The 21896-nt window shown below is 35.7% G+C and overlaps 1 protein-coding gene across 1 annotated transcript in view; it reads left to right on the top strand.

The window, feature by feature from the left end:
* Nucleotides 1–21896, top strand: part of SEMA3A (semaphorin 3A) — a 479868-nt gene that overhangs the window by 263429 nt on the left and 194543 nt on the right. The window contains exon 3 of the mRNA XM_057733716.1: nucleotides 7785–7977. Coding sequence (XP_057589699.1) covers nucleotides 7866–7977 — 112 coding nt within the window. The 5' untranslated portion in view covers nucleotides 7785–7865. The remainder of the gene's footprint in view (nucleotides 1–7784; nucleotides 7978–21896) is intronic.

The following is a 21896-nucleotide window of genomic DNA, read 5'->3' as shown; positions in this document are numbered from 1 at the left end:
TGAGAAAAAGTTTCTGTTCTCTTTGAGATTAGAGTCTGTTGAGGACATTTATTATAATATAAAGTAATAAAAGCTAAAATAGATATATGCACCCAGCACCATAGAATCAGAGGAGAGAGAACTCCCAGAACACTCACAAAACATTATGAGAAATTATGCAAGCCTTTTTTTTTTTTTTAAGCAATCTTATATCCTGAGTCCCTATGCCAAATCCTGGTATAGGCAGATTAACTTTAGGGGTATACAATAGCCTATAATCAGAAGTAATCCAGCAAAATATGTAGACAGTCTGTCATCAGGTAGGGTCTTCCACAATAATAGAGAAAACATTACTGGAAGGAATGAAAACAGATACAGGATTTGATGAAAAGAAAATAGCAGTAGAGATGTATTATAAATAAATAAATAAATAAATCTATGCCAAAATAGGCATAGAAAGCTTCGTAGATTTTTTTTTTATGTTTATGGTAGAAAATTTTTTTAAAAAGATAAATTGGCATATCAGGATTATGTATCACTAATTCTCAAAAAACTTGTAATTTGTTTTACGAGACACAATGATTGACACTTAGCCAATTCTCAACATCTTGTTGAATAAATGGGTAAATATGAAAGAAACTATGCAAGAAATATGGTAAGTAAAATGGTTTCATAAGTGACTGGATTTGAGAGTAAAGAAAGAGTATGCACATCTAAAATTGCATCTCTGGAACCGAGTTGGGTGAGCTGGGTTACACACTGTGGCAAACACCTCCAAACTCATGTTGACAACCCAAGAAATAGATGACCACATTTAGCTTGATTCACTCAAATTTAGTTTTCTTATTTCTCTGTTTTTATTTTAGCTTAATGGAATTGAAACAGGTTTCACAGCATTATTAAATTGGCAGTAATTATTTACTATGTCAAAACAAGATCACCAAACTATTGATTCTATCAAAAAACATCGTGTTATTCTACAACGTTACAGTGAGGATTATACTCGTTTAAAATTTTAAGTTTAAAGATTAACTAGAGGGCTTTTTTCTTATGTATCATCTGCACATTAATACAGTTAATTGCTAAACCTTGAGATAATAGAGTTAAAAACTTTGTGAGAACATGATTTGTTGTAGTGGACATTATTTTTATGCCTCAATGGGTGTTTTATAATATTCTGTCTATTAGATATTTGAGGGCCTTTCAAGTGCTTTAAGTTACTAAAGTTATACATCAACTTTGAAAAAACAAGCAAGAGACTAATCACATTGTCATTTAAGTCCTCTAGTCAAACCATTTTCAACTTGGATCTGTAATTTAAGAAGATTCAGGGCTGGACATATTGGATGTTGTTTTCTCTTCTCATTGATATGGCAGGCATGAGAAAATGAATTTATGTTGATTGATTTTCAAAGAGACTTAATCTTTGAATATGCCCTGAGGAAAAATGGGGAAGACTTGAATTTTCTCCATAAATCACTTGTAAATAATAATAATAACTGTTAACTAATAAACAAGGCATTTCCTAATCTTTCCCATAAGGTGACAGCTGCTCCTGTAGCCAAGGCAGTGAAATGAAACCTGGCATATAATTTTAACACCATCCCCACATCACAAAAGAAAAAAATGGAGGGCATAGACTGGACCAAGTGATATTTAACACTTGAAACAATACAGAATAGGGAAGAAAATAATTGATGTCTTTTCTTCCTAACTCTTGCAATTTGGAGAAATCTGTGCCTTTGAAAAGCAGGATGCACTGTAGTTTTTGAGTCACCATCCGCCAAACAGTTGGTTTTGCCAGTATAATAAACCCTTTTAAGGAGCTTTAATTCTAGGCTTCAGCATTTCTGTTCCCTATCGTTATCAGTTTCAAACTCTTTTAAAACATTAAAAAAGAAAAGAAAAGAGAAAAGGCCACTTCCTAGAACATACAGATTTTAGTAAACTTACATCTGAGGTGCAACACTCTTTTCAGTGGTAACAAAGGGAAACTATGTGCATCTCCTTTGTCTGAGTCAGATGTAAAGTAGTCCTTTAAACAGTACTGTCAGTTTCTTCACTTTGCTTAGTACAGATCTGCTTATTTATTTATTCAGTGAGAAGCTGTGTGCTATGCCTCTGTTGAAAGCAAATAACTAATAACTTCATATCCTGAAACACTCAACAGCCAACCTGCTCATTTCATTTGTATTCCAGGGACGCCTCATTTTTTCCTCCTCACTGCCTAGCCTGCACGGATCAGTATTCACAATGGGATTTTTGTCTCACTTGAAAACTTTCTTGTTCCATCTGAGTTGAGGTGGAGACACGCTAACTTAAAAACAAAACAAAACAACAACCGCAATAACAACAACAACAAAAACCCAAACAGGTATTTCGGTATTTTCAGTGTTTTATCATTTCAATATATTAATATTCAGGACAACTACATTGACTTACCAGATAATCTAATAAAGAAGCTGTAGTGATTATGCTCCTTAACTAGAAGAAAAGGGAAAAGGAAAAATCCCATGTTTAAAACATTTTGAAATATTGAAAAATATGATCGATTTAAGAAGTCGAAAGAGAGATTGTGGAAATAAGTCCTGTTCCTATAACTGGATTTTAGCCACTTTTGGCTACATAGACACTAAACATAAATTTTTATGCATCTTTTTTTTTTTTTTTGGTCACTCTCTTCTGTTCCCCCACACAAACTTAATAAAACTCACCTGCTAGCCCTTTGAATTAAACTCTCAAGGAAAGGGAAGCTACCACCTCACCTTACTACTAAAGAACTTCCCCTGTAATTTCTGATACCCCTTGTTTAAATTTTTCGTAAAATCTAGAGCCACAAATGTGACTGGCCAGTTTCTAGATTCCAGAAGTGATTTAACATCTATCATATTAATTCATTTGGAAAACAGAAAGGCTTTTATCTTGAGTCCCTATTTACCTTAAATATCATGAACACAGATGTCACAATAGAAAACATAAAAATGTTTTTTCTTAAACTGTTGCAAATTCAGTTCTAAGGAGGGACTCGCTTATTTTACTGAGAGCTCTGTTCTTTGGGGTCGGGGGGCAGGGGGGGGGGAGTTAATGCTTCCCTAGAGATTGAACTCCCTTTGCCTTTTACCAACCCCTCCTCTCAACTCATGCTTTCGCGTGTTGCTTATGCTAAAAGCATTCACAAGGGGCAGATTATAAAAAGTTTAACTTCATTTCTTAAATATTGCTTGTAACCTGCCACCCCCATTTCTCAGCAACTACTGCAATTGTTCTTAAATAACTATCATTTTTTGGCTAGAATGAATAATACTCAACTATTTAGTTTTCCCAATTAATCTGATGTCTTCTGATCTTCTAAAGAATGTTTTCACCCACTCAATTCTTTTTTAGAAAAAAAAAAAAGATTCAAATTCCCTGTACCAGAAAAACCCTCATTAAAAATGAATTTCCAACATGAGATGTCAGAGCAAGGGCAAATGTTCTACGCTGACATTTCCTATAATTCTGTTGATCATAGGCCTTTCTCATATACTAATGAAGCATTCCCTTGAAGGAAAAAAAAAGGAAATAGCAGATGTTGAATGGAAACTAATATATATATTTTTTTTTAACATGACAACTGAGTAACACCTTGGGAAGAGTATGGAAATTTTATATGTTTGTTTTTTAGTATTGGTTTCCTTCTTGGTGTTGTTTCTTAACAGAGATGTTTAACCACTCACTTTGAAATTCTTATTAACTCAGTACTTTTTCTTGAAAAGGTCATCTACTTCTGTGGGTGGCACACAATTTGAGGGTGAAATGAGATTGCAGGGAGAGACAGGTGTGTTTAATGAAGTGCACCATAACTTCAAGTACATTTAATCCACTCAATCTTTTACAAATATCTAAATTGCGTTTCTCTTTATAGTCTTTTATGCATGAATATGGCAAGTGTTTTTACCTACCACTCATAGAAAGTTTCAGGGTATCTATAACCGGGGGAAGCACTTGGAATACCGTTTCACAAATTAGAACTATCTCTGCTATTAAATTGCAATGTTTATTGCCATCCTGGTTTGTTTGATTAATAAATACCAAACTATAGAAAGTGGACACAAAAATGTACACATTGGTTTTAGCTAATAGATGGAAAGATCAAAACTACATTTCCAAAGGAAAATTGCTTTAACATGTATCTTCCATGACTATGCCAGTCTTTATTGAGAAAGAAGAGTTACCCAACCTGTTGTGAAGTTGGAAGAGTTGTTTCTCTAGAAAATCAAGTACACCACCCAGAAAACTGCCTGTCAGAGTTTTGTACTTGGAAGTCTCTGTAATCCATCTCAATATGGAGTGGGGTGAGATTAAAAACCACTGATTTATTTGACAGAAATGTATACAACAGCATGGCCATCATATTAAACACCTGCTCAAATTTGACTCTGTAGCAGGACTTAATCACATCTGAAAACTTGAAATTTAAGAAGATATTAAGAACTCAGTTGCAAGTACAGTTAATTATAGCATGGTGTAGATTGTGGGTTAGAAAATAATTGAAAAACAGAGACTACTTTAAGAGAAACAAAATAAGATTTTTCACTTGTTCATTAAAAGAAATGCAACATTAAAAGGTCAATATACTATTTCTGACTTTTAAAAATGTAAATGATATGGTTAAATCAATGGTTAATGTGGCAAATACAGAAGGCTTGACCGTGTCAGGGCTAAGGTCACAGATTCTCAGAGTAGGGAGCAATGTTTCTTGAGAGGTGAATCAAAATCCACATTTCATGAATGCAGATTTTGATAGATTCTGATAAACACCCATCCAAGTCCATGTCCACTTAGCATTTACCTCAGTTGAGAAACAGGTTTAATCTTGATTATCCCTCACATGTTTGGGTGTATAAGAAAAACATTGAAAAAACAACCTTAACCCTGACCAAAGTTAATTGAGAAAGCAGTAGAAATATAATATTACAAATATTTTGGTATTTTTCAGGTATGTAGTCCCTTCCTTCCTTCCTTCCTCCCTCCTGCCCTCCCTGCCCCTCCCTCTCTCTCTTTCTACAATTAAAAAAAAACTATCTGTGGTCACACTTTACTATTTTATAATTTAATCAGTCTAGAACAGTTATGCTTACATAAAGAATTTCCTATTCTCACATTTTTTAATTTAAGAAATCTACAGATAAGTAAAAGTAAATGTGAATTCATTCAACTTTCAAATATTTGAAAAGACCCAAAGATCATAAAAATTTTAGAGGATAAGAAAAATACAAATGTAAATAAATATGTCTAAGTTTAAAAAAATTATGTGTGTGTATATAAACATGGGGGTGTCTGTGCTACCAAATTCCAGGCTTCACCTTTATTTATTTTACAAAATGAAATAATTCTGTCCTGATTTTGTGGTTCAAAATCCAGACTGAATGTCTTTCTTCTCCATGGAGTCAATTGTGACTCTCTTTTATCTGTATTTCACCTACAACCTTTTATTTTTCCTGGAACACATCAAAATGTTTCAGGATTAGACATTACGCAAGTGAAATGGATACATTTCTAAATTTGCTTATCCTGTTTAGTTTTAACAAATATAAACTTGCTCTCCTACTCTAGGTAATAAGAGCTGGAGAAAAATAAATATTTAAAATATATATTAATGAAAATGGCGCAACTATTTAAAGTATTTAAAGTAATCATATGTGATATTTCAATAGGGTAACTCATTAGTCCAATCTTCTAAATAATCCCAAAGTAACATGAATTCCTCTGCAGAATGAATGTCTATAGAGAGTAATCCATGGAAGACAGACAAGCCTCTTGTCATTTGCAGCCTTAATCCATTGCCTAGAGCGTGAAAAGTGCTCAGGATAACAAGTGTGGGAATCAGTAAAATCAACATTATTTTTGGATTTTATTTTCTTAACAATACTGACTGATCAATAGGCTTGCGGAAACTGACAAATACAATAGGGTCTGTTTGATGAATCAATCTAGAGGAGTAGGCAGAGAATCCCTCCTCCCCTTCCCCCATTCTCCCCCCTTTAAATCCCCTTCATTCTCTTCCTCCTTCTCCACCTACACTCAGACACACACACACACACACACACACACACACACACACACACACACACACACACACACACACACACATACACACACACAGAAAGAGAGAGAGTTGCTCTTTCCCTATTGGTCTGTAGACATTAAGTAATGAAAGCTATAGTGACAATGCTTAGGTCATTCTTTATAAGAATACTAAACCACTCAATAAGTGTTTTTGTTTTTAATTGCAAGACTAACCCTCTCCTTTCAGCCAAGAAATTTCAATATTATTGAAATCGAGCCCTCTCCTTCTATTTCTGTGTGTTGTATGTGAGGTGGGGGGAGGGTGTAGAGTAGAGAGAGCTGGGGAATAAAGAAGGGAAAGTTCTGTCCTGTTGATTTCATGCACCCTTCCTCCAGAAAACAAACAAACAGAAGTCCTATAAGGATATCAGCTTTGAGAAAAATTGAAAGAAAAATAGAAAAGGAAATTTAAACACCTCAGAGAACATGCCTGTTTAGGAAAGAATTAATGGTGTTTATGTGACTGCCTGAATACATGCATGTGTGTCCAGAGAAAATTTAGCAACCCTTCACAAGACACAGAGATAGTCTCTTTATGTTAGTCCACGACACTCAGCAGGGACTTTTGTGAACTTTGTCATCTTCCTCTGCCCTTGAAACCAAAACTAGGGAAGTGGCTTTAATTAATGAGATGTGATGCATTAAAACTGTTAGCCAGAGCATTCCAGAAGCTGGAAAACCGTAGATGTTTTTAAATTCTGAGTATCCTTTTGAGAATCCCCTGTTGTAATTTATAATTCTCAGTGGACCTATATTTGTCTTGAACTGATTGTTGAAATGGGCTTTACTAGGAATTTCTTCGCTGAAATTGCAGTGGGGCGGGGGAAGGGGGTGGTTGATCCAAAGGGGTTTGTTGGGAGGAGGGAACGATCGCTAACAAGGCTTTAAAACCTTCAGTGGTTAAAGTTATATCGATGAAAAGGACAGACATGCATATGCATATCCACGGATGCATATAGGCATAAACATACGCAGACACATACAGCGCACAAGTTCAAGCAGAATTATATAATGAGCAGGAGTTGTAAATTACGTAGGTAGCAGAATTCAGATTTTTTTCATCAAAATTGCACCTAAAAATGGCTATAAAACAACGCTTGCCTTGGGAAGTAAATTTATAGCTACATGCCTTTCACAGGCACGCTGGAGGGTTCTGCTCCCGGCTCTAATCTCTACGAGATGTTTTTTGCATGTGTTGTGTGACAGGAGGGAAGGGGAGTGGGTTGAGCTCGCCTGTTCTCCCATTGTCAGGCAGTCTAGTGAGTGTTGGGAAAACCTGTCTGTGGGATCTTGTGTCATCTCTCCCTGCATGTGTACAGGAAAAGTCCGCGCTGCGCACGGTTCCTCTCTCCCTCTCTCTCTCTCTCTCTTTCCCTTTCATTCTGCTTCCCCGCAGCCGAATGAAGCAGGGAGCAGGATTAGAGTCCGCCAGCTATCAGAAGAGCCTAGATAAAAGGAACTGCTTCTCAAGCACCGCTGCAGCAGCCCTTGTTAATTTTTTTTCTTTCCACACAACAGTTGTGCCTCATTATCCGGTGCCTGGCTTGATTTTTTTTTTTTTTTTTTTTTTCCTTTGGAGGGTTTGAAGTTTCTGTGCTTCAGTGACTGTTACAGAAGAAAAGGTGTTAGTGTTGCCTGGAGGTCTTGATTGTCTGCATTTATGAATGAAACTGACCTAAATCACCTGTTACCTCCAGTTTCCAGATTGTTTGAACTTCTCTGGCCGCACAATACAGGACAGGAGACTGAAGCAGCATAGGACCGACAGCGTCTGCAGCATGGGCTGGTTCGCTAGGATTGTCTGTCTTTTCTGGGGAGTATTACTTACAGCAAGAGCAAACTATCGAAATGGGAAGAACAATGTTCCAAGGCTGAAATTATCCTACAAAGGTAAGTTTGTCTTTTCCTTTTATTTGGCTAGCTTTCTGGTGCCCCCCTGCCCCCTGCCTTTTCATCGCCTGAACTCCCTCCCAACCTAAAGCATAAAACCTTTAGTTTAACCTGGGAAACCGTTGTGATTGTGTTTTTCTTTTGGAGATGATTGAAACACTTTTTTTATAAAAGCATGCCTTCTGTTGGATATATGACAATTTAAATGCAAACAAAGAACATTTAATCACATTTGCAGAGAAGAGCTGAATGCCTGGTAAATGCTGATCTGTATATGTGATCATATATCCTGTTAATTTTTCTGACTGTACTCCTATTAAAATATGTTTTAAAACTACTGTTGCAACAGTGGTCTCTTTGTAGATGTGAATGCCTCACCTAAAATAATTGTTATGATAAATTGTATTTTCTTAGTTTTAGACAGTAAATGGTTAATTGTCGTCATGAATATTCAGTTTGTTCAGATCTGACAATCAGATGCTTAACATAAGCAGTAGATCATGGTTTGCCAAGAGAATATAAACTGGAGAGAACAGACTAGTTTTTCCACAGTGTGTTATGATTGTACAAAAGACTGTGTATTTGGCTAATTGGTGTAAAGCTAAAGCCTTTGAAATATGATGTTATTTGATTCTATACGTACTTCAGTGAGAACTGAAGAGATACTACTTTCTAGTTGTACAGCTAGTTGTGTGAACTTCTTTTCAAAAAAAGTATAAATTTAAGAAGGGAAAAAAAAGCCTTATCACACGTTTGGTCTGGATACAGTTTAATGTGTATGCTTGTTTTTTAATTAGGACTTTAAAGAAAATATTTGTTCTCTGTTTAGATAGATTTTATAGATACATGTATAAAATCATGCTAATGTAGATTCCAACATGATATATATATATAACTTTTAATGGAAGAGAATATTTATATAACTGAGGTATTATTAAAATTGAGTTGAAGATTAAACTGTTTTAACTCAAGTAGTTTTACTCCCTAAGGTGTTGCTTTCTTATGATTCTCAAATTTCTACAGCTGGGGGTGGGGCAGTGAGAAGCTTCAGTTATGTTCCCTTTTTAGCCAATAATGTGAAAGAAAATTATTGATCTATCTGTAGAGACGTCTGTCTACTGTACATTGCTCTTATGCCAGAAAACACATACTTTAATTTTCACATGATGAGGAATATTTTTTTCTGAATACTCTAGTGTGAATGAGAACCACAAATAGGAAAGACAGATGTAATTTTCACACTTTGGATTAGAAAATTAAACACCTACTAAATGTGTTTATTTGGATTTAATCCTTAGATAAAATACATTGAATTGGAAAATATTTTTATTTTTGGTTGTTAAAATGAGAATGAATTTTAAACATTAGCAAGCAGAACTGCAATTATACTCATTATATAAGATTTTTAAAAACAATCATATGGCATCCATTAAATATTTAATTAAATCCCAATTATGTCTTTATATAGTAACTATCTTTAAATTATTACCCTAGTATATGATATTATGGTATCTGTGTTTTCATCAGTTTTTGCTTTCTTATTTTTACTCTTTGAGAGTAGTTCATCCAATAATTCTTAGGTTAATGGTCCACTTTCTCCAAGTTTACATTCCTTATGAGTAAGTTTTACATACAAGTTTACTTCCTGGAGATGTGAGTAGCTATGTGCTATAATTTTGGAATAAGTTTGAAACATGACATGCATTTGAAAAATCTACTATAGTTGGAGATATGTGCTAAATAAATTGTAAAATCAATGGGAATTGAGAACTATGCTTATTTATTTTGCATGAATTTTATTTCCATGGTAATGGATTACTCTCCATTAGTGGAAGAGGCACCAGTTCTTTCTATATATTAAAAGATAGCATTTAATTAGAATAGCCCTTTGTTATATACAAATGCTTTAAAGTTGTCTAATGAAGTGAGCTGTATATATTGACAAGATGTATGTATTTGACACTGTCTTTATGAGCTCTTTTTAGTAATGGTATCCATTAGAATTATTCTGCTTTCCCTTAAACCAAAAACTGCCCTACAGCTACATAACAATTCTATTCATATACCTAGAGCTTGGCAATTTGGTAAAACAAACTGTGAAATGAACAACAGCAAAAAGAATAAAACGGATGGCCCAAGCAATTTTTCTTCTGTCATTTTATTGGTCTGTCATTACCTTGTTTCTCTCCATGTACACTTGTTTTACCAAAGCAACTGACTGGTAGCCAATTGTTAGTACTTTGTTTCTAAACTATAATAGAGATTTTTTTTTAGCTACTTCTTTTTCCTTCTTAATTAGATGTCAAACACAGTTAAAACATCCACTGCTTTGCCCTTAAAAATATTCCAGCATGATTCATGAAGAGTTAAATCCCTGCCAACCCTAATTTCCCATGGTCACTTGTTTTCAAAGATCCACCATTAACTCTCTCATTGCTCAGGTTGCCAAGACAAAGTTTCAGGCAATCACTGTGCTTACTTTCTACTTGTCATCTTGCCTGGTAGGAGATAAAAGAGGTTTGATATGTTAAATGAGAAAGAAAAAGAAGTAAGAGCAAGAAGGCAGCCTTTGCAGTGGATGTACATACATATCTAATAAGGTACCTCTTTACTTTCTAGGAAAAGGGAATTAAATAGATGTTTTCAGGACCATCTGGAGAAGTGATAATATTAGAAAAATGGGGTATGCTGGCTTTTTCTCTGAACCAATCTGATTTAGAATACTTGTGGGGGAAGCAAATGTGAGAACTCTGTAAATCTTAGCAGTCACATACAAATTATCCTTAAGAAACATTTACTCAGAGATATTTTTCCCTTCCTTAAATTCACGGAATATAGCTAAATGTTATATTGCTTCATTTTTTAAATTAGTGTATAACTGTTTATTTCCCCTACAAAACTAGTCAAATTTCATTTTTCTCATGAAATACCAGAATATCATAAAATCTTCCTTTTGGAATGTGTGGTACAATGAAGACTTCAGAAAAACCTATGGAAATCACAAGGAAATAAATTAGGTTTGGGTTTTTAAACAAATGACAAATGTTCCATCACTCAATGTAGTGAGCTTTTCCAGGACATTGTGTGCTTCAGTTTTAGTAGAAATCAAAGACACATGCAAGTCTGAATGTGAGGGTGATCATGTGACTCCAGAGATTAAATCAGTGCCTTTAACTTTACCTTCATAGGGAGAACTTAGTAAACAGCACTTAAATAAATGGTAGACATTTCAGAAGCTTTCTTTTCATACTTTGTAAAGGTTTGTTTTGTTTTTTTTTCCAAGAGTTAAATTGCTTAATTATTGTAAGAATGAGATTATTAGTTAAATCAAAATTCTCAAGACATATCTTTCTGATAGATGATGTTTAAAATTATGAATTAAAATTTGCAAAAGCTTTTTTATTTGTCATTATTCAATACATTATGACCTCTTCAAAATTTAATTAGTATGAACAATGATTTACTAATTAAACTTGTTGACTTTTCAGGGATTTTCATTAGTTCTACCAAAGCACAAACATATATTCATATATACATACGATATATGAAGGACAAAATTTATGTTAATATTTTAGAGTTAATAAAAGCAATCTTGGCAATCTACAGGTGGTGAATTGTAATAAAATGCTTTACAAATAAAATTGTCATTGGTTTAAAAGACAGTCATATGTTAAACTACATATATGTATTATAGCAGGCATTATCTTTTGAGCCTCATGAAGAGTCTTCATGAATAGCTCGAGTATTCAAGTAATAGTATAAAATGGAGTTTGTCTTACACTGCAAATCTCCTCAGAGCTAAAATGAAATGTGTCTGTGAAAAGTAGAGGTAATACATGTGTATTTTCACAGAGCAAAGACATAAATGCTTTGCAATACCTTATCTCCAGTAGTCACTGCATATTTGGCATCAGGTCTCTTATTTGCTGATTCTCATTTACCATGGCCTTTTCTTCCCAAATTCTACTAACTTTAAAAATCATATTTTGATTCTGAAATCTTCAATTTAAGCACACTGAAAACTAGAAGTTTTTTTTTTTTTTTTTTAAATCTACTCAACAAGTATATCTAGGCAAAATAGTAAAAAGCAAAATAAAACAAAATGCTCAGTCTCACATCTTGCGATCCAATGCTGGTCAAACCAAATGAGAGCTAGTGAAAGTCTCCAATTTGAGGTTTCTCTGTTTGAAGCTGCCAACCAGATCATCCTTTGAAATAATAACTTATCAATGTAGACCTTAGCAAGTAAGAAAATGACTGAGACCACAATAGCATCCCATGTAAGACTAACCCACCAACTTTTGATAGTTATGCAGTCTTTAATAGCTTAAGGAAACCTGAATACTGAAGAGATGAATTTTCCGATTCTAACTTTTTTAGGTTGTTATTTCTCTTCATGTAAATTATTTCCTAGGCTCATGTACTGCCTCATAAATTCCATTGGGATTATTAGGATCCACTCCAGGTGCCACCCTTTCATGAATAGTTACTGGAAATGCTATTTGCATAGCTTCCAGATCTCCCTCTTGTCTAGCCTGCAAAATGCCCTTCTGTAAGGGTGATAAAACTGAGTGTCCTTTAGACACAGGAAAGGCATAAGCTCCCCCAGGCGGCATTAAAGAGGGTGGAGGAGGGGGCAGTAGAGGAAGTTCGCCCTCCTCCACAAGTGAGGGAGCCCAGGGTCTTAATCCCTCAGCCATTGTCAGTGATATGAAATACCTAAATATTTAGGCAACTAAATAGAGGTGTAGACCTGTGATGACTAATTTTTCTTTGTTTTCTTATTTTTAATTATCATATATCAATCAAACGTGACTTAAAAATATGTTGTGATTTTCAGTCAATTATATTTAAATTCTGTGTTTAAGAATTACTGCTGATGCAGAGAATGGGCTGGAGGACACGGGATTGGGGGGCAGGGGCGAAGGGGAAGCTGGGAAGAAGTGAGAGAGTAGCGTAGACATATATACACTACCAACTGTAAAATAGATAGCTAGTGGAAAGTTGCTGTGTAACAAAGGGAGATCAACTTGATGATGGGTGATGACTTAGAGGGCCAAGACAGGGAGGGTGGGAGGGAGTCATGGGAGGGAGGGAATATGGGGTTATATGTATAAATACAGCTGGTTCACTTTGGTGTACCTCAAAAGCTGGTACAAGAATGTAGAGCAATTATATTCCAATAAAGAGCGTGGAAAAAAAAAAAGAATTACTGCTATTGAAGGATCTTTCAGTAATAAATTTAATTGGAATCAATTAATATGATTGCATATCTTCCTAGTAACGAAATAAAAGTTAAACTGGTTGCAGAGTATAAGCTATTTTGTGTCTGTGTAAATATATGATTGCATTTCAGACGTGAGATAAATAACGTAAAGTTATCAAGAACTTAAAGTCAGCTGTAAGAAATTGTGTGATTTAAATTCATATCTCGATTTTTCTCATTTAAACTTCAGTGACACACCTATGTATCACAGTTCCCAGGATCAAAATGTCACACACGCTTTTACATTTTTTTGGAGAATTGTAAAACCTAAATTGTAAAGAACTATTTTAAGTAAAATTTATACTTGAGATTTAAAAATCTTCCAATACTAAAAGAAATTTTCAATTTTTCATTACCTAACAACATTCATTTACAAAGTCATGATATTATATCATAGAGAGTTACATATTGGTGAAGACATTGCACTTATCAAACCTTCATGGAAAAAAAAGCCTATGATAAAATGATCCATTAATGCAAAACTGTAAGTGAAATCTCCAAAACTCATGACAGAATCTGTTTAGTTCATGCAGTGAAAGCTTATTTTAAAAAGACCAGCAGCTGTAAACATAAATTAGAACCAGTGTGAATCTTGGGATGGATTTTACCCTTCATGACTTCTAAGGTGCTGTTTAAAGGAATTACCATGATGTGCAGTTCTACACTTCTGCTCATAGGTGGCACTAGCAATTTGTGCCAGTTCGTTCATCAGTTTGGAAATGGGAAGGCTGCTAGGATAAATACACACAGAGTAATGTGTGGAGGCCAAGCTTGGAAAAACTGGCATAAGAGTCAGGAGATGTAACATGCACAAAACAGAAACATTAGTTAAAATGGAATTTGTTACAGAGTTTGATGTGCCCTTTGCATTTATTGGTATATTCTGACCCTCAAAAAGTAAATTGTCGAAACTGAAAAAAAATAAATAAATAACGTAATTTAAGTTAAATGAGAATTTACGTGTGAAATTGATCTATAAAATGTAAACAGAATATTGAGTGCAGTAGTAGTACCAAACAAACAGAATGATGGAAGGACAATGTCCTGTGGCTATATATAAATAATATATATATAATTATTTTAAGTCTGAGTCATAAAGTGCACTTAACAAGAACAAGCCAGCCTGCCTGTAGCACATTATTGCCATCATGTATAATTGGAGAGTAGCTCATTGAGAAGGTAAAATAATGTTTAGAAAATTACATTCGGTAGATTTTTAAAAGAATGATTCCTTTAGATTTGTAGGTTGTTTTAAATTATTATGATAATTAAACATATCAAAGAATCAATAAATTCTGTCTGACACAAAGAAGTCTAAATGTCTCCAGTTACTATCTCCTTCTATTGCCAAGACATAAACATCAGTATAAATAGAGAATTTGCACAGTTTCCAAACAGTAACAAAGCTGGACTCTGTCAAACCCAGGATAAGAGGATATACAATTTATACTTGAATTAGGGAATGAAGATAAGCAAAAATAAAATTCTGTTGATAAATATGAAGAATGAATTGGTCTTAGTATTTTCTCCAAGCTTAGAGTAAAACGGAAAGGGACCACAAATTTAGCGAGTCTTGTCATCTCCTGAATGACTCATTAAACCTACATTTCTAGGTTTCCTTTGCTTGAAGAGATGTGGCGTGGGAAACAGTGTTGACCAAATCTTTACAGTAACTTGATTTGTTGCTGCAATCATAAACATGTTTTTGGATAAAATATAACATCACCCACTTGTCTCCATCAGTAAAGTAAATGAAGCTTAGTTCTATTGAACATGTCCATTGAGTTCTTTAGTCTGGAAAACTGCTTACGTGGATCATCTTTGTTGTGTCAGGTGGTGAGGTTCTCAAGGCCAGATTTGTATGATTTTTCATCGTTGTAGTCTCAAACACTAGCACTGTCACTCTTTGAATGAACGTGTGCTTCATTGGATGCACCCTATTTTTAGACACAAAATGTACCTGTTTATACATACGTACAAAATTAATGCAAATTTGTAATGATTCGATTCATTATAAGAGAATTGTACATTACAATGTGGTAGAGAAAGTAAACTCAGTGCTAGATGCTAGGGTAGGAGGATATCAGTGGAGGCATTTACTTATTTATTTATTTATTGGCTGCACTGGATCTTTGTTGCTGCACGCAGGCTCTCTGTAGTTACAGAGAATGGGGGCTAATCTTCGTTGAAGTGCACGGGCTTCTCATTGTGGTGGCTTCTCTTGTTGCAGAGCATGGGCTCTAGGCGTGCGGGCTTCAGTAGTTGTGGCATGTGGGCTCAATAGTTGTGGCTCGCAGGCTTTAGAGTGCAGGCTCGGTAACTGTGGCGCATGAGCTTAGTTGCTGCGTGGCATGTAGGATCTTCCTGGACCAGGGCTTGAACCCATGTCCCCTGCTCTAGCAGGCGGATTCTTAACCACTGCACCACCAGGGAAGCCCATCAGTGGAGGCATTTAGATGCACTTAAAGGGCAGTGGTATCACCACAAAGGCTCCTCTGAGTCAAGCCTATTCCCGGACTGAATCAGAAAGTGTCTGAGTCATCTTTGTTTGCCTGCAAGTAGAAGATGGAGAATATTTAACAACACATGCATCTTAGAAGACTCTAGGAGAGAAATTATTTCATTCCTTTCGGCGAATATCATGATATTCCTATTACTGTATCTCACTACACACAGCCAGAAAAGAAAGTGAGTGAGACTATTCTAAAACCAAATAGCAGCTAAAGCTAAAATGTCTCATCATCACTCTCACTGTATCTGAATCTTTGTGTGGAACAAACTAGTCTTACCAAGCAAAGCTGAAAATACAATTGTTTGAAAGTTTAAATTGACTACTTTTCATCGTCCACACTTTTGGGAGAATCCTGGCTTTGCTCTCTGACGATTTGCTAAGATAAGTGTTTGCAGAGCCTCCCTTGTTTCCTCTTAGCCTCGATTCCACTTATCCAGGGCAGCAGTTACTGATTGCCCCTTGCTTTTCGTCTCCAAGTCTGCCTCTGTGTTACCTTGGCTTTGTGCTCTGTGGCCTGGGACCACTGCCTACTTCTATCTTCAGCCCTTGCTCCCAAGCCCCACCTGCCCAGGAGAGCAGATGTGAAAGGAAAGGGCCACAGGAATCTTTGTTTAAGTGTGAATGTACAAAATATGTGTTGAGTTAGTTGTTTAAGATCCTAATCTTATATGATTGAGAGAGTGGGAGAGAAGAGTAGGCTATTTTTCTCAGCCCACTTATAGGTCTATAATTGATATCTAGAATATAAATTGATGTACAGTGCTTGACTTTACAGTCTTATAAAATATATGTTAGTTTTATGACAAAGTAGAAGTGTCAATAGGAAAGGAAATAATACAGCTACCCAGAGTGCTGTTATATACAAGTCAGTTATTCATGGTGTTTAAAAATGATAAAGTCCTAGTCCAAACCCTTTAGGAATACATTTGGGGAAAGCCAAAACAAAGTTCTTTATGCCTTAGATCAAATCAAAACTATGCAAACACTTGTGAGTCTTTATAATACCTACAGAAATTTTAATTTTTATCTTCAAATTTGAAATTTCAAGAGAATAGACTCTGCTGTTGTAATCATCCTTTAAAATTAGTTCAGGTTGGGGGGAATGAATTGGAAGATTAAGATCGCCGTATATACATTACTAATAAGAAAATATCAAATCGTACATCTTAAATATATGCAGTTTATTGTATGTCAATTGTATCTCAATAAAAGTTCTTAAAGAAAAAAGAATTAGTTTAATTGAACCTAGGTTTTCATTAGCTATGCAAACTTCAGTTATTCACAAAAATAAGTTATTATACACAATAAGCATTTCTTACTTGTATTTTATATGTAAGACAAACACATAAAACCATGTAAGGCCAGTGGTAGATTTCTTCATAAATAAGTAGATTTTTTGATAAATAAAGTGAATATGATGGGACTTCTGAGGAAGGTGGTGTCATATCTACCCAAAGACTTCAGGGAATTTTGTAAAATAAGACATAAGTAAGGTGGGCCTTGAAAGACAAGCAGTATGTGAGAAGGGAGAAATTGAAAAAAAGTGATAATTACCATTATCAAAACTATTTGAGAGGGTATTTTTTTTTAGGAAAGCAATATATTTTATATAGTATGTAATAATGTAGTTTTATATATATGTATACACATATATGTATGTATGCATTCAAATGTGACATGGAAACAAGCCTGTTCTTTAACAAGGGGAACTTAAAGCTGCAGCGTGTCAGGCTAGGAACATCATGTAGTTAAGAGATGTTTGTCTATGTCTGACTGAAAATGAGAGCAAGACAGACAAGTGGCGCATCCTTGAAAGACTTTTCCACAGTGGTCACAGGGGTCATTTGGGCTTATCAACCTCTCCTTTGAGATTTGTCTATGAAGTGTATGAGACAAGCTTCTTTCTAACCAATGGAAAAAAGAAGGAAGTTGAGTTTGTTTATCCAATATAGAAAACACTGTGACTATAGTTCCTTGAAATTATTAAGAATACTGGTTTAGAATGCAGGTTTCTTCTTGTTGCCATAGTTAATTCCTATTTTTTTCTGTTTTATACTATTATTTCTGTAACTGATCCAGCAACGAGTTTTGAAAAGAGCAGTTGCTATTTTATAAATCGTATTTGTTTTTAATATGAATACACCCATATCATCTATATGGTGAGCATCAGGTATTAAAATGTCCCCTTAACTGTGAATTCCTGTTATGTGCCACGTGTTTAAAAGCTGAGTCATATATTGCATATATGTATTTTAATTTGCTTAGCACTTTGTTATCGTTCAGGATGTTTCTCTGGCTCACTTAAGAAAAAAACTTAGTTTCAGAACAAACAGGCTAGTAAAATCTTGGAACATTTCATAACATATTAGACAAAGTTGCAGGTTCATGGTATTTTGCAAACACAAACTGCAAAAAGTTACTTCTGGAATTGTGGTCATAATAGAATAATTTCTTGTACTTGCAGAATTATATATGGATGAAGAGCTACACAAATCGATGTGTTTATATGTAGTCCATATGTGTGTGCATCCATAAAAAATACGAGAAAAATTACATCCAAATTATTATTTTTCTCAATTACCCCATGTTTGAGAATTAGGGAAAGGGGAATGCCAATCACTAGAACACTGGTTGAGGCAAAAGATCATGAGAGACTGTCTCTCCCTTTGCTTGATGGCAGGTGTTGAGTGGTTCAGGATTGGCCATGATCTTCTGTCTTTTAATGGTTGACCTTACCAGAGCATCCTCTACTGTATGATGCTGCTGTCTAGCTGCGTTCTCTGCTCTCTCTTAGGCACTAGTACTCTGGGAAGTTACCAAGTTGCCTCTTTCAGTAGCCCTTCCATTGAGCCTTCTCAGCGTCTTGGCTGCAGGTCATGTAGTGTCTTTCCTCTAAAAGCACACACACAATGTCTCTACTTGCAGGTCCTTCCCCCTCCACAGTGCAGTGTGTGAGCAGGACACAGGTCCCACTAGTACAATAGCCTTTCATCTTTCCAGATTTGAAATAAATGATCTTTTTAACTGATCCTGGCCACCCACCTCCACCCCTTTTCTCTGGAAGTACAGAGTCTTCAACCCATGCCTTCTTATCCTATCCAAATAAATCTCATCTAAGTCTATCATTTTGAAAACAAAATTGTTAATTTTCCCCTGGAGGTATAGAAAAAGTTTTTAGGCTTCAAAAATTAAAAGCCTTTCTGTCTATCTTGGGAAGAGGCTAGGAAGCTTTCATTTTTAGCAGATTATTCTACACAAATTAAATGACAATTTCTTAATTAGATAATCTTGCCACTTTAAATTTCCACTGATTACTCTCTTATACACACATAAACCTAAATCTAGACATTACTCCTAAAACAGAGAGTGTGGTTCTCATATATTTTAGTGTAAATGTCTCAACTTTACATCTATAAAATATGCTGATTAAAGGACAAACAAATTAGTCTTCTTGACTTGAGATACAGATGTGTCTCCCAAGTGATGGCTGGGAAGGGAAGCACGGCAGGAAGCTGACAACTGGAGAGCATGAGCCCGTGTTACCCAGGGAGCTCTTCCCAGTCTGCCCATGTCCCTGCCTGGGAAAATTACTTTTCCAGATGCTCTAAGTTCTGGGAACCAGCTGTTGTGTAAGCTGGGGGCTTTTGCTTGTACCCCTTCCACGTAGCAAAGAGCACAGAATATCTACACTTGGATCTCTCACAGGGAACTCCAGTTCAACTTGTTTGTTCAAAACTATCCTCACTGTCCTCTTTACAAACTTATTTATCCTTCTTGTTCCCAGTTTCAGGGAATGTTGTCATTTCGTCCTAGTTGTTCAGACCACTAGCATCTTTGCTTTTCCCTTGCTGCCTCTCCCTATATCTAATTGCCTCAGTATCCTGTGGATTTCCCCTCTTGACTCCATCCCTCAAATCCGCCCTGTTCTCTCCTCCTGTTAAGTCAGGCTCTTATCATTACTTGCCGTGTCTCTTCGTTCTGTCATTACTGGCTACAATTCTTTCTGAAATTCAAATCTAATCATGCCTTTCCTTTTTAAGAAATTCCTACTGGTTAAAACCCAATCTCCTTAGTCTGACCTAAAAGGATGATTAAACTAAAGTAGTCTATGGCATAGAGGAAAGGGAGCTATTTGAAGGTCCTGCCATGGTTCATCTATGAGGAAATTAATGCCTGAATAAGGATCATGATCATGGAAATGAGAAAGAAAGGCTGGAGATGAGACACAGTGAACGTATAGAAAAAAATTGGGTTTGGAGAATCATCGTGTGTAGGGGGGATCTGGAGAATTCAAGAACAATAAGTTTTAAAATTTCTGCAACTAGGAGTGTGATGCAATAATTGATAGTATCTGGAAAGCGAAACTCTCTTCACCTTGTAGCTCAACCATGCCCCAATATAGTACTCCCCTGTCCACATCGCACCTGTGACCTTGCTGGAGCACATCCTCCCACCCTCTCTATTGTTTGCTGACACTGTCCTCTGAAACAGCCATCGACTTGAGTATCACCTTTGGCAAGGCTTTTGAAGAGGCAGAGAAACATAGGTAAGAAACATAATATGGCCCCTGTCCTGAAGAAACTTAGCATTCAGAAGGGGAAAAGATACAGACTGTCAACTTTGTAAGATCACACCTGCTCTTTATCCATCTTATATTCTCTGTCAAGTATAGAGTCTTGTGGATGACAGAGCCTCATTAAATACACCTGGAATGAAGCGGTTGAAGGCATAAGTGAGGAGGTGGCTGGTCATCCTTCCAGGTGACAGGGCTAAGGAGCAGAGGTGAGACCGTACAAGCGGTGCGATTTGATAGCAAAACACAGCCCAGTTTAATTTAAAGGTTTGTAAAATCAAGTCATGAAATATTTGAGTGGAAGAAAAATCACTTAAGGCTACAGAAGCATGTTCAAATACTGATATATGATAGGGAATTTTGAAACAGAGGTTGCAGAATTTAAACTTTAGATTTGAATAATAGGTGATGAAATTTTTTAAGTTTATAAATGGGTGGCATGTGCAAAGCAATGCTTTCGGCATCCCAAATCCTGGGAGTTGGCCCTCAGTTCTGAATTACTGAGTCATCATCTGAGATGTGGAAGCAAGATTCTGTAACATGACTATAGGTCAAATTGGGCTTCACATAGTGACCTTATTTTCTTGGGGTACAGAGACTTCATATGTGGGCATGTAGCTCACCTTATCTACATAGAGCAATATACTTTCACATGTCCAGAACAATGCAAGTTATATATAAGAAAAACTGTAGATATCTATGATTTCATGTAAAATTTTAAATTCCAAAAATTGAGTGTCATTTAGGATACAGCTCTAGCTAAACATGTTCTACATTCATACTAATTCCTTCAAGTTTTCTTAGGTTTATGGCAGACTGTACATTTAGAACTCTGATGAGGAATGGTACATGCATTTTACTCTGTCACGATGTCACTATTTAGGCAAAGCAAGATATCACAAGTGAATTTTTTTTCCAGATCACTATATTATGTGAGTTCATCATTCTTTTGATGAATTTTTCTTCTTTTCTCCTGGGCTGGCAAGCAGAGATTCACTCCTTTGCATTTGATTCTAACTAGATAAAATTAGAAACTGTGCTCAAACAGAGCAACTACTAAGACCCTGTTAGGCTCTCATTCGCTGACCGGGAGCCGTGGAGTTTTCTTACTTTCACTGCATGTTCTTCATGTCCAATAGGGTCTCAGCCTTCTTTCGCTTCCAGAGGTGCCTGTTCAGGACAGAATTAAGGTTCCCTTTGCTCACTCTAACAGAGCAGACATCCTTTCTCTATCATTCACCCCCCTATCCAGACAGCTTCTTGACAAAGATTTCTAGCATAAAAACAAAATGAGACCCAGTGACTCAAACAAATAGTTTCTTTCTGGCACGCTTGAAATCACTTAGCAAGACAGAGCCAATGTCCGTTGTGCCTACTGTTTCATGAGAAACAAGATTAATACTTATCTGATTGGCTTTGCTCTTTAGCTGTCAAATTGGAAAAAACTGTCTACTCTATAACAGTACTTCTGTTCACATCTATATAAACATCTGTACATTAATTCTGAAAGAATCTGTTTAGTCTATTCTAAGCAGACGCCATATAAGGGAGTGAAATGAGTGATGTTA

The sequence above is a fragment of the Hippopotamus amphibius genome, chromosome 4, assembly GCF_030028045.1.
Source record: "Hippopotamus amphibius kiboko isolate mHipAmp2 chromosome 4, mHipAmp2.hap2, whole genome shotgun sequence".
In the NCBI taxonomy this organism is placed as follows: Eukaryota; Metazoa; Chordata; class Mammalia; order Artiodactyla; family Hippopotamidae; genus Hippopotamus; species Hippopotamus amphibius.
Note: the sequence above shows the minus strand (reverse complement) of the source record. Positions and strands in the feature narration are given on the sequence as shown.